We start from the raw sequence: 12827 nt of genomic DNA, 5'->3' as shown, positions 1-12827 counted from the left end.
TAATGCCAGCAGTTACTCCCCAGTCAGTCATTCACCTCCTACACCTACCTGGACATGGAAGGGTCGACTGAAAGTGAGGATGGATAGGGCTGCCTGAATCCACTCGAGATGGGATATACAGGCTGACCTTGCCTGAGGTCACAGAAGAAAGGAACCCATCAATCATATGATATGGTATTCAATGGTTATTCTAGAGTTACAAACTCTTGATGGGAACTCAGTACTAGTCACAAATAAATAGTAAGAGCTAACACTTTCAAGAGTTCTGCTAATGAAACTAATGAATGCTTAAATGCTTTGAACTTTCTCCCTTGCTATTGAAAGATTCCCAATCTAAGTTTCCACTGGGAGGGAAAGCAAAACAACCAGCCTTCCTCCCCCAAGGCACACATAGTCATGCACACTTCTCTATCTCCATCCCTCTCTCGCCTAGTTTTAGAAGCACTGGAATCAGATTTGTCAAACAAGCTCTTAGGAAAAAAGCATCTTATCGAATAGTTCTACTGTAGATCAGAGTGAGAACACCAGATGGTGAATTATTAAGCTAAAAAGCCTTTTGAACAGTTTTATTAAGTCTTTTGAAAATTTAGGACTCTTTCCATTAGCATATGCTATAGTGAGGTACAAGTGGACAGCTTTTCTAAGTAGAAACTGATTCCATAAAAAAACCCCAACCCAACCACATAAAAGCCCACAGTAACACAAGCCTATCTTACTACTTAAAGATCAAACTTTGCAGTCCAGTAAGAGAAGCTTGTGTGAAGTTTTTGTCTCCTTTGCACTCTCACATATACAGAATATTTTGCCACCAATCCATCACTTCAGGTCTTTAATTTTTATCATCACCACTATGTTTTGATTACTTGATGACTACAATGAACCCCCTGAAGTAGCATGAGATGGTAATGTGAGCAAGTACCAGTTCAGCCCAAACACCTCTACCAGCCAGAGAGACACCACACACATCAATCCTTTTTGAACAGTTGCCTATCAACTGGTCAATCGGCTCTCAGATGAGGAAAAATGGAACCTGGCCTTTGTAAGGTTCAGGACACAGATTTCATTCTTGGAGCATATTACTGGAAATGAACAGTGCTTAAAGGGAAGAGGAAATTAAAAAAAAAAAAAGTTGAAGGAAGTCTCAACAGTGCTACCTCACAGCAGGGAGCCATAGCATAAGGGACAGCTGAGTATGTCCCACTGTTGGTGAGTGCTGCTGAACACATCCCTGAGCCTTGTAAGGTTGCATCTTGTCTCTCCTCTTCTTTCTCTTTTCCCTCTTCCCTCCCCCCAGTTTCTTCACCGACAAACCATTCAGAAGAAATGACTGACCACATCTGGAAAATGCATGCTAGCAACTGCCTGGTGGCAGTGGAAGTGAGGAATCAGCTAAGCAGCAGAATGGGGAAAGGGGGGGTGAAAGATTAAAAAAATAGATGGTCAGGTACTTCCATATTTTAGTTTGATATCTACTAATTATTTGTTCCAAAAAGGCATGTGGCCTTTCCTGAAAGACATGCCAGCAATACAACATTTCACCATCTTCTGCTCTTTACTTTCCCTGCCTGTTTTCATCCGGATCATGTTTCCCTCCCATGGAGACATTAAAAAATAAAAAAATCTGTATCCCTCATTGAATGGGCACAGACTAGTCACAATACACATTCTAAAGCACTGAAATTGTGGCCGAGTTGCCTTATTCCCTGCTCCAAGAGAACTGAAGGCAAGTACATATCTACCCCAAGCAGACATGAAGCATCCTGCCAAATCTATTCCTCCAAAAATACCACATTTCCTCCAAAAGGAAAATGACACCCTGAGTGGCAGCAAGAGATCATGAGAGCATTAGCAAGAGCAGCAAGATCTCCCAGTGACAGAGGCTTCTCTCTGTACAGAAACTGTAAGAGCAGCAGGTTACAAAAGTTTGTTCTCCATTTGGGGCAGTTTCAAGATCTACCCCCCCCCCCCCACTTCAAAGTTCTTTCTTACCTCCCCTCTCCTCAGTAATTGAAATTTGGTTTATTAAAATTTATTTAATTACTTGAGAACCATTTGCTGCTATCTTTCTGAAAGCTAAGAGCCACAAATCTGAGCCATAAGAAACATACAGACTTCAAAGTGAAATCTACACACTTCAATTCCTGTATGTGTAGTGAAATATACACACTTCAGTTCCTGCATGTGTCCAGAAAAAAGAGATTCATTTAATTTCAAAGATCGACTTTTTTCATCTTTTCAACTAAAATAAAGTAGCAATTTCTTACTGGAATGACATTATTATTATTATTTTGCTGCAACTGTGATTGCTGTAATTGATTCAACAATAGCGAATGGTGTGAACATGCACCTGTCTGAAAAGAAGCTAAAAAAAAATCTTACCAGCCAAGAGGTGGTGTTATCTGTCCAACCCCCCCTGGAGACAAGGGATAGAAGGTAGGGAGATCAGGAGCTGGAGGATGCCTGGACATGCCTGTTAAAAAGCACAGAAGAACAAGTGAGCTTCCCCTCAAAATACTCCATATGTGACCTACAGTTCCCAGCTGATACTACAGTGGAACTAGTGCTGTGGATAAGGAATAACACCTTCTTGGTTAGTGTTAAAAGCAAAAGGCTCCACGGGCCACCTTTAAAACAATTTGCACACAATACTGCAATTCAAAGGGAGATATCAGAAAAAACAACATGGAAGGAGGAAATAAATGTATTGGGGAAGGACCTGTGCAAGTTTAGATCTCCTGTGAAGTGCATTAGGTGCTACTGTCCTCTCAATGGTCTCACCAAACCCAACAGGATCCTGAGGACCTCTTCTAACACATCATGAAACAAGGGGAAAATAAAGCGTTGTCAAAGAGACAGCACAGCAGAGCTATTAGATTAGGTAAATTGCTACTTTTATATTTTCACGGGTTCCCTTATGGATTCACAGATTTTGGAAACTTGCTACCACAGAGGATCAGTGGTTAATTAAGAATCATTTTCAGGCCTGTAATGGTCACACTTGATATGATTCATTTGGCTTCCAATTGTCACTCCAGTTCCAACTAAGCTCTTCATCAAGTTGACTCCTGTGGGCTCCAAGGTCAATCTGTTTTGCAATGGTAGTATTTCATGGAAAAATAAGAGTCCCATCAGGAATGCTCCATCAGCTCACATTCCCCAGAACACAGAGTCCTACAACTGCAAGAATCACCTCAAGATTAAAGCTAATCCTTATCCCAAAAGGGTCTGTGGTCTCCATTCTTCACCTAAACCTTGTGCCCCCAGGAGACATGGAATTACAGTTGCAGAGACCACAAAGACATTGGTTTATTTAAATGTGTTTGGGGAAGAGGGGCTGAAGCAGAAGGAATTGTTAAGTCTACTTCACATGTTAAATCAGCTGCTTTAAAAGGGTATTAAATATTTATATGGTGACACTCCAAAGGTCCAAGACTGAGCATGTGCTACCTTGAGACTTAGTTTATAGACTGATATTACTGATTTATTCCCCTGCTCAGTTTGTACTTAAATCTTCTGAATTTAATTACAAGATTTGAAGAATATCTGTCAGGACCGTGTACAGGAAAGCATAGAAAATAATACCATGTGACCAGTGGTGTCATTGTCTCAAAAAAACTGGATTTTCAGACTTGGAACCACAACCTACGTGAGGATCGAATTTCTGACCAGCTGTCTTTTCAAAGGTGTAAAACAGCTGGTAGCTGACAGGAAAGGAAACACTTTACATATCCCAGGGCTTTTACATGAGAGGGAGCACTCTTTCTGAGTGGTTAAAAGAAAAGAAAACCAAACAAGGTGTAAAAAGAAGCCCAGCGTCTCATCTCTCACATCTCTGATGATGACTGATGCTCTTGGAAGTGATGACATGACCTTGCCCCAGCCAGAGCAGGTTCTGCACAAGGAGCTGGGCCACTCCTTCCCCAGTATCTGCAGTTCTGACCCATGGAGACAACACTGTTCTCTCTGAACTAATGCATAGTTGTTATGGCTGATCCAAAACTTCTGGCCCGTTATGGAGGGCTACCAGCACCTAGCACCCTCAGGAGCACACAGAGCTACCACATGGCCAGTGCCCTCCCAAGCAAGTTCTCTCGAGAAGGTTAAGAAAAAAAATTAAATTAAATAAAAATTAAAATTAAAAAAATAAAATAAAGAATTGACTGCCTTTAGGAAGGTGGTGCTGTGTGTCCATCCCAAAGTGCCTTGGGTGCAAGAGGCAGTCCTGAGGGCAAGCTGTGGAACCCCTTGTTAGAGGACTTTGGTGGGAGGAGGGCACCAGGGCTAGGGCGCCAGGGCAGTGCCTTGTTCCAGACCCACAGTGGGAGGCGAGGACAGAAACAATGGTTGGAGGCGTTTGGCAGAGGACCTGAGGAAAAAAAAAATCCTCTCTTTGCAGCAACTGCATGGGCTACTTCACTGCGGCTGCTCCCACACGCCGGTGGCGCCGAAACTGGGAGTATGGATGGAAGGACCACACACATCAAGGAGACCATCCCAGACAAAACCAGTAGTCTCCAGCCTGCATTATCCACATCATCCATCTCCATCTTTGCCAGACACTGAGCAAAGGGATCAAGAGCCTGTTCAGGAACTCCAGAGGGCAATGAGCTTTGTGCCTCCTGGCAGAGGCCCTCAGTAGGCTTGCACTCATGACTGGTGGGATGCTGGACAGGGGAAAGGGTAGAGAAGAAGCAGAAGAGAGGATGTGCAGCAGAAACAAAAAACCAACAAACCAGATGTTGTTCAGTTGGGATCTGCTGTACAGGAATACAAAAATAAACTGGGGTAAAGGCAATAAGATGGGGCGCAGAAGGGCAAACTCAGCATGCAGTAAGCAGAAACATCTTAAGCTCACAAACTGCACCAGCGGGTTGTGCCCCAGCTGTCACAGCCAGCTTCTGCAAGAGGTGGAAATCCCATTCTCTTATCGTGTGGCACCCCTGGGATTTCAAGGAATGACTGTGAATATCCTTCTCCTCGGCACTGATGCAAAGGAGGAAGACAAATGAGGACTGGAGGTCTCCATTTGCTTCTTCCAAGTCTGAAACAGATATTGTATACGTATTTACAGGCCAGGCTTTCCAGGCAGAGTGCTTTTTGTATTCCCCCTCCCTAGAAAAAAAACGAAACCTAACCAACAAGCAGCAAAACCCACACAGAGCCACCAGGCCATAGCATTTTCTGGATGTAGCCCATGTTATTATCTCCATAGCACAGCCAAAATAAAACCTAGGCATTCAGGGAAAGACAGAACAAAAAAAGTCTCTCTCCCTGAACAGCGATGACTAAAAGCCTCTTCAGATAAATGGGACAACTGTGCATATGGATGTGTGCCCAGGTAAAGCAGAGCTGCAGGATTTTGTCAAATGGGTGCCATAACACACGGTGGGACATGCAAGCACAGAGAGAGGCAGGGAGAGGCACCCTCCAGGACCAGTTGTGGCACTGACAGGCTTCCTGCCCATGCAGAGATACCCAGACTACAGTGAATGCCTTTGTAAAGCCTCTGCTCTCTCTCCTTCCCTCCTCACCATCAGCTCTCCCATGCAGGCTTTTTCTGCTCAGGTTCTTACCAAACCCTGGCTCAGACCCATGATGGCCATCCCCTTCCACCTCCCCAGCTTCCATCACATCCCTCCCCAGCTCCTGCAACCCATTGCAAGCAAGCACACCCTTCCCAGGAATCCCTTGTGTTCTCCTGGGTATTGGGCAGCAACTCTTGGCACAGACTGGGATTGACGCCTTGGAGACTGTCCACTCTTCCCTGGGGGCCTGCAGACTGACCCTGAGCAGGGCTGGTCTGACATTCCCAGATGTGTATCTAGGAGGCTTTTGTTTGCCTTAAGGGGTCCTAGAGGTGCAGAGAAAACTGACATCCATGACTCAGACATCTAAAAAGATGCTTTCTGTAGAAGGCACCCACCACAAGAAGGTTAAAAAATGTTGGATTTGTAAAGCTTTTACTTGCACAGGCTCAAAACTAGTTTTATGGGCCATGCTTTGATTATGCTAACTGACATATGGACAGCCAGAATACAAGGACATAAAATAAAGTGAAAGAAAAGCTTTCAGTAACACCACTACTGAAGCACTTGTCCCCTGTTTTTGAGAATGTCAGGGATAGTTGCCCTTTCTGTATTTGCATGCTGCAAGCCTTGGGCACCACAGAAGATGGTGAAGACTGGCTGCTGTTTACTGAGATTTTGAAAGACTTTAATGAGAAAAGCAAGCCCAAATTATCACATTAGAAGGAACATAAAAATTTAAGCAGCCAAGTTAAGTATCAGCATCATGACAGAATTACCATGTCTGAAAGTGGGCATATGCACCTGGAAGCCTCCCTCTAAAATATTACAAATTGGTAATATTGGCTCTGTCAGCAGCACAAAGGGCACCAGGGCCACCCTGCATCCCCACTGTGCTCACCTTGTTTGGAGCTGACGTCAGAGGGGACGTGAGATGGGTGTGACCCCGGGGAAAAGTGCTCATCGCTGTAGGTGATAAGAGGGGTGAGGGGGTGAACAGCATGAGAAGGCTGTACCACGGGCACCTTGTTGGACTGCAAGAGAAGAACAAAAAATTAAATTGTGTTAGCGAGGGGAGGCTTCTGCTTTGAAAAAAACCCCAACCACCCAACATTTCCAAAATGCTATTTTTAAATATTTGCATTACTAAAGCGGGGGAAACAGATGGACAGACATGACATTGGGGCTAGTGGATGGAAAGCAGGTTTGCTGCCAGAATTGGCATTCTCAAACCACTGGCACCCAAAGAGGGATGCAGATATTGAGGAAATGCAGGGAAATGGGTGGGGGCCAGCAGCAGGAAGAAAGGCGTTTGGGAGCCATTGAGACAGGGCTGCGGAAATGGCAAATGGAGAGTTGCAGGGCAGGAGAAGAAACGTGCTGGGCAGGCAGGCACTGTGCACCAAGGACAGCAGAGTCAGCAGCAGGGCTGGAGAAACCCTTTGGTTACAGGAACAGCATTTAAAAAAAGAAGGCTTAAAGACAGGTTTGCCATATCTCCAGCTTTAAAAGCTTCATCAGCTTCCCTGTTCCTTCCCACTGCTCTTCCTCCATGGCTGTGGCATGGCACAGCTGGGACAAACCCCTGCCATCACCAGAGGAACAGCAAATTCGCTTGCAGCTTTACAAAGTCTGGTTGAAAATTCTTGTCTGTCTACTGGGTAACTGAAGGGTCACGCTTAGAAGGCTGATTTCATATATGAGCAGTTGGCAGTGGCCTCTAAAGAGGGTCAGTTAGAGGGGAGGCACGGGAGCGCAAGGAACAGCTGGGAGGCCTCTGACTCTATCAAGGAGAACTCAAAGCGCTACAAACGCCCACAAGGGTGCTGAAATGGGTGCCATAAGGTGATGTCCTTGCACGGCAAGATGTACACTTCCCACCAGCACTTCCTGGAGTTCAGAGGTGCATGGGAGGAGGCAGGCAGCACGACAGAAGGATGCTGTCCAAAATTACTCCCTAAGATCAAGGTTGCAAGACAACAGAACTCCTCAATCCCAATGAAATCCTGCATTATTAATGCTGCTTAAAACTCAAGTTGCTCTTTCCACAGTGGGATGAGCCACAGCGATGATGCCAGCATGTAACAGGAACTCCTCATTTGTGCCCTGCCACTCTACCTTGCCCCTTAGCACAAAAAATTATAGAACAAACAGGCTTTTAAAAACCCCCCCCCCCAAAAAAAATAAAGCTATCCTTCAGACAGACACACTGATAGCAAGGACAACCTGTCAAACATAAGGAATTAAAAAAGAAAAAGAATTTAAGAGGCCAATGAAATTAATTTTCATTGAGTTCACTATTGAAATTCTGGCACAAAGCAGACATTAAGACATAGCTCCATGCACAAGTCCATGATTTTTCTGGACTTCTGGAAGCAGATGGGTTATTAAATGGACAACTCAATTTATTGTTAAGGCTGGTAGGAGTAGAGGAAAGGAAGCAAACGGGAACCAGTGCAGCATTTTCTGCTTTCCTTGTTTCCAGAGCACCACCTTAAGGAACTTGCATTAGCAGGCAGTATCTTCTTAATGTCTGACCTATCCCTCCAGTCATATAGCTCAGAATCTGGTGCCATGAATTTTTGCTAAATTATGCTATCCTTGCTCTCCTCTTAATTTTACGGTTTTCAACACAGATTTGCTTTCCTGTGGGAAAGAGATAAGAACCTGAGGATTTTAATTTAAGCTTCGGCCTTGTCTTATATTTTGCAAGATGGAGAGAGAAAGCAGCGCTAGTAGGTGTTTTAAAGCCAACAAGCATTAGGCCCATTTTTGTGACCAAATAATAAACGCAATATGAATTCTCAATAATACCTATGAGTTGAGTTGTAAAGGGGATAGCTTAGACTGCTATTCATCTTTCCCATCCATATAAATTCCACAAAAAACAGATGCCAACAAATATCAGACGATTTACAAATTGGGCCTCAGTCTTTAGCTATGAGACTCATAGGCCAGCCCACCATTCAGCCATTACTTTATCAACAATAAACTGTATATTATGAATAAAGATAAGCAATAGATGTATTTAGGTCACACACACACACAGCTGCTAATCAGCATTAATTTCTCAAAATTTAGTAATTAACATTTTGTATTGTACTGGATGTAATTGTCATGCACGCCCCTGGTATCAGGGTTCCTTGCTTTCAGAAATCACCCATTTATACTTGGAGCATGCCAATCCCTGTACCCCCTCGCTCTCCAGCATCCTGCAGATTTTATTTTATTTTCTAATTCTCGGCACCTTATCCCCTAAGCCCATGGCAGCGGCTTTCAACGGGCGAAGGAACCGTGAGAAGTCAGGAGAAAAGCAAACCGCTTGTCAGCGGGCTTAAAATTAACATATAAACAGGCCATATCTCCATTAAGAGCATTTGGGGGTCTGCAGAGCCAGAAATTGGGAGGGAAAAAAAGTAACAATAAAAAATAGCAATAATGCAAAGCTTCCCAGCCTGCCTGCCCCACACTGCTTTGGGCAGACCCAGGGATCTCTGGCAGCTAAATCCTGCTGGTCGCCCCAGCGAGACAACAGAGCCAGGGGGCTCACTGGGCAGAGGCTGAGCCTCCCTGAGATGGCCACAGAGATCGACAGCAGGAGGACACACAGGGTGACACATGCACGATGAAACCAGGAGGAGAAAGGCCTGATGACATATTTTCCAAAAGCTCTATGGACTTGAAGTGGTTCTGCCATGGCATCTGCCCTACCAGGCAACCCAGATGGGTTATCTGGGCCTTCCTCACAGAGAGGGTTCAGGGCAGGAGACCAAGACCTCATATGCAGACACCTGGATGCCCCTCTTGCCACCCTCTCAACCCTCCCATCCCCTGCTGCAGAAGGGATTGGCCCCAGGCACCCCATCCAGGCCATGGACACTGCCCTGCACCCTTTCCCCTCCCATCCAGGCCATGGACACTGCCCTGCGCCCTTTACCCTGGGGACACCTGGACTGGGGATGTTGCCAAAGCCCCTTCCACCATCTACTGCTCCCAGTGGGCACTAGTGCTTTCCAGGGTTGTGAACCGTGGCCAAATCCTACCTCACACTGAGGTACAAAACTGTGCTGATGAGCTGCTTCTACTGCTTCCCAGTCTTCACCCACTGGCTGCCTCCTCCCACAAACATGGCATCCCTACTACATTTGTCTGCCCAGGTCCTCCAAAGACAGTGCACACAGATGCAGAAACACTTGAGAGACTGACAGAGATCCAATCTTGGTAAACATGACCTCCATGCAGGGGGAACTCCATTCCCCATGGCTTGCTGAGCACCTGCTGACCAAACCCACAACCAGCTCTCCCTGGCACACTGGTGACATTTATATCTAATTCAGGCATGGTCCATAGAGTGCCTTTTCTCCTCAGCACAGCCTGAAAATCTGCAAAACCCGATCAGTCCACATGCCTTCAATGAGACAATTACATAATTATGCACTGTCCTACGTGAGGTTCTTCAGTATTTCACTACAGAAATTATACTTCATCCACCCACCAAAACATAGCATTTTGGTGCAAGTACACACTCAAGCTGCTTCTAAAACCACAATAAAGTGAATGAGGATTAAATTTCCATTTCTATTCTTATTTCCAAGACAATCTGGAAAAGCTGAACATTTGTTGAAGCTGTCCCTAGCACAGCTCTGATGCCACATAAATGGTGCATTACCACACCAGTGAAGTTCCATTCTCTGTGCCTAAGGCTCTTCACATGACCTGGAAAGTAAGGGAAATGGGACATACAGCACAGCACAAGATATGCAATTTGGAAAAAGTAAATTACTAAAAATGAGCACCTGTTGTTTACAACCTGAAGACCTCCTGTTCTGTTGTAGGATACCTTATCATGCATGTGTTACCTGTTACAAACACTAAAGGCTAATGGCAAAGGACAGCCTATTGCTGTTGGCCTAGGGACACACAGCTGTGCCCCACAGCACTCAAAGGGACAGTGACTCAACTGGGTGACTCAACCTGGGTGACTCAACCTCACTGGTCTCCTTCTCAAAGACCACACGGCCACCAGGGATCCAGTCCCAGAGCACAGTCTTGCAGCACAGACCACACCAGCATCCTTTGGGAGCTGGCCTCTGTGCAGCCCTCCCTGGGGCACTTTTCCTCATCAGCTTGGTCTTCCTAGTCGGTATCTTTTATTTCTCCCAAGCATGTGCTCTCAGGCTGAACTGAGGCAGTGCAGGCAGGGGACAGTCCCCTGAAGGACACAACTGTACTGGAAACAGCAGGAGCCAAATTATTTGGCCAGTTAGGGCTAAGATGAAGCTATTCAGTTTTATGACTGACCTGAAATAAAACCCCAAAATCCCCAGTACAATGTTGGTGGGCAAAGGGTAAGAGTTTGCAGAGAAGAGGTCCCTGACCCAGCAGTCGGCATTATCCCAGCAGGAGCTTTGCTATGCACCAGACACCTGTTTAAAGCCATTGCTGAGTTAAAGTAACTCAGGAACAGGTCAGGACAACAGCAAACACTTCCCTTGCAAACAGCAATCACAGTCTGCAAGTGGTAAAGCTTGAACTTACTCAGGAATTTTGGCCAGGGCAAGGAGCAGAGTGAGAAATCCCCTGGCTGCGACACTGGCACAGCTGCTGCCACATGGTTGGGTGACCCCTGCAAGTGCCCTGCACTGGCAGTCCTGCACCTGCACTCACAGAGCCACTCACCATTTCAGACATGTGCCTACCCTCTCATCCGAGGAGCACACTGTGAGACAGTTTAGATTAATCTCTGGTGAGCTCATGGTGAAATGCTGCGGCACAAATTCAGTCTGAACCCAGTAAGTTTTCCCTCATTTTTGAAATGCTTCTGAAGAAAAGTAAGAGTCCAGAAAAAAACAAACCTCAAGCCCTCCCCAAACAGCCAGCTAATGCTTCACTGAAGGCCCACACCTGTAAGGTATCTTATATGCAACAAGTGTGCAAAAACTATAAAAAGCCTGAGACAGCCATGGCAAAAATGCCTGTAGGTCAGCGCTGGGCGAGGCGGGCAGCTGGGAGCTCCTGCTGGAGCTGGGGCCACCATTTGTTCCAGCTGCTGCACAGAGAAAGATATTAAATTAATGACCCTTCAAAGGACACACATCTACAAAGGAGGTCGCAGGCAGGCAGGGAGCTTGCAGAGCACCATGAGGCAAGCAAGCCTCTGCACACAAGACCCGAGCGTCCCTCGTCAACATCCAAAGAGGTGCTGGGTTGGTTATTTTTCCTCTTTTCTTTAAACATGAAATTGCTTCTAAAAAGCCAAAAAAAGGCCCCAGCCTGTCCACTCTTCCTATCCTGTCAGTAAGTTATGCATTGGTTACAGATACTAGCAGATGGTCTTCTCAATTAAGACTAAAATAAGCCAACTAAAAAAAAAACCAAAACAAACAAACCAACTTAAGGGTGAATAAATGCATGCATTCCCTTTCACTCCTGAAAGAGGGGGTCATTCAACTTTTTGACAGCAAGCATTAAGTTTAGGGGGAAAACACAACAGATAGCTCCTTAAAAAAGAAACCCACCACCAAAACATCTCCAAACCCTTCCACTACTGCTATTGCAGTACCTCAAAATAAAAGGACTAAATGGTTCTGTTATTGTGGGAGAATTTGAGGCTACCTTGATCTAAAGAGACAAGAAAAAAAATCATCCCTTTTTTACCCTATTCTCATTTCTGGAGCCCTAAAATCCTTTGGCTGAAGGTTTCAGCAAAGTCAGAAGACAGCAGTTTCAGCTGTCTGGTCAAAATACCAACAGCATTTTAATGGCTAAACTAACTCTGTATTTATGCCTTTGCCTACCAGCTGTTGCAATAAAAATGCAAGATCAAGAAGAATGTTATTTTGGAGCAATGTCAAAACCAGGCCCACGTCTGGGTTCATCATGGACAGGCTGCAGCAAACTACCAGTAGTGGAAAAGGAGGAGGTAACTAGTTTTTGGCCAAACCAGTAGAGGAAACAAGCTCATCAGCACCAGCAGTAATACCAATCACAATCTGCCACCTCCCTGGGAGCAATTGTACAATCCCTTTTCATAGACAACTCTGCAAAGATGCAGCCAGGTCAATATATAGAGCGCTCAGGTTACTCCCCTGTCCCTAAACCATTGTTCAGAGAAAAGAGTTTTATGTCCAAAGCCAGCTTCTTTCTAGGCTCTTGACAGCAGAGATAATTTTATGCTTAATTTTCAAAACCTTCTCCAATCCTTGGACAGTGCAGTTGGGAAAATGCCAGAATGGCTATGGCGGGGGGTGGCTTGCAGCATTGCTTTTAGCCTCACCTGGAGCTAAAAGGAACAGGGATAGG

General features: G+C 45.3%; 1 protein-coding gene across 1 annotated transcript in view; it reads right to left on the bottom strand.

Annotated features, from left to right (window-relative positions):
* Positions 1-12827, bottom strand: part of LEF1 (lymphoid enhancer binding factor 1) — a 77512-nt gene that overhangs the window by 23259 nt on the left and 41426 nt on the right. Inside the window, exons 4-6 of the mRNA XM_031066492.1 lie at positions 6427-6559; positions 2380-2470; positions 49-132 (exon numbers count right to left, since the gene is read on the bottom strand). Coding sequence (XP_030922352.1) covers positions 49-132; positions 2380-2470; positions 6427-6559 — 308 coding nt within the window. The remainder of the gene's footprint in view (positions 1-48; positions 133-2379; positions 2471-6426; positions 6560-12827) is intronic.

Source organism: Geospiza fortis, unplaced genomic scaffold (assembly GCF_000277835.1).
Source record: "Geospiza fortis unplaced genomic scaffold, GeoFor_1.0 scaffold11, whole genome shotgun sequence".
In the NCBI taxonomy this organism is placed as follows: domain Eukaryota; kingdom Metazoa; phylum Chordata; class Aves; order Passeriformes; family Thraupidae; genus Geospiza; species Geospiza fortis.
This window is presented reverse-complemented; position numbering and strand designations above follow the sequence as displayed.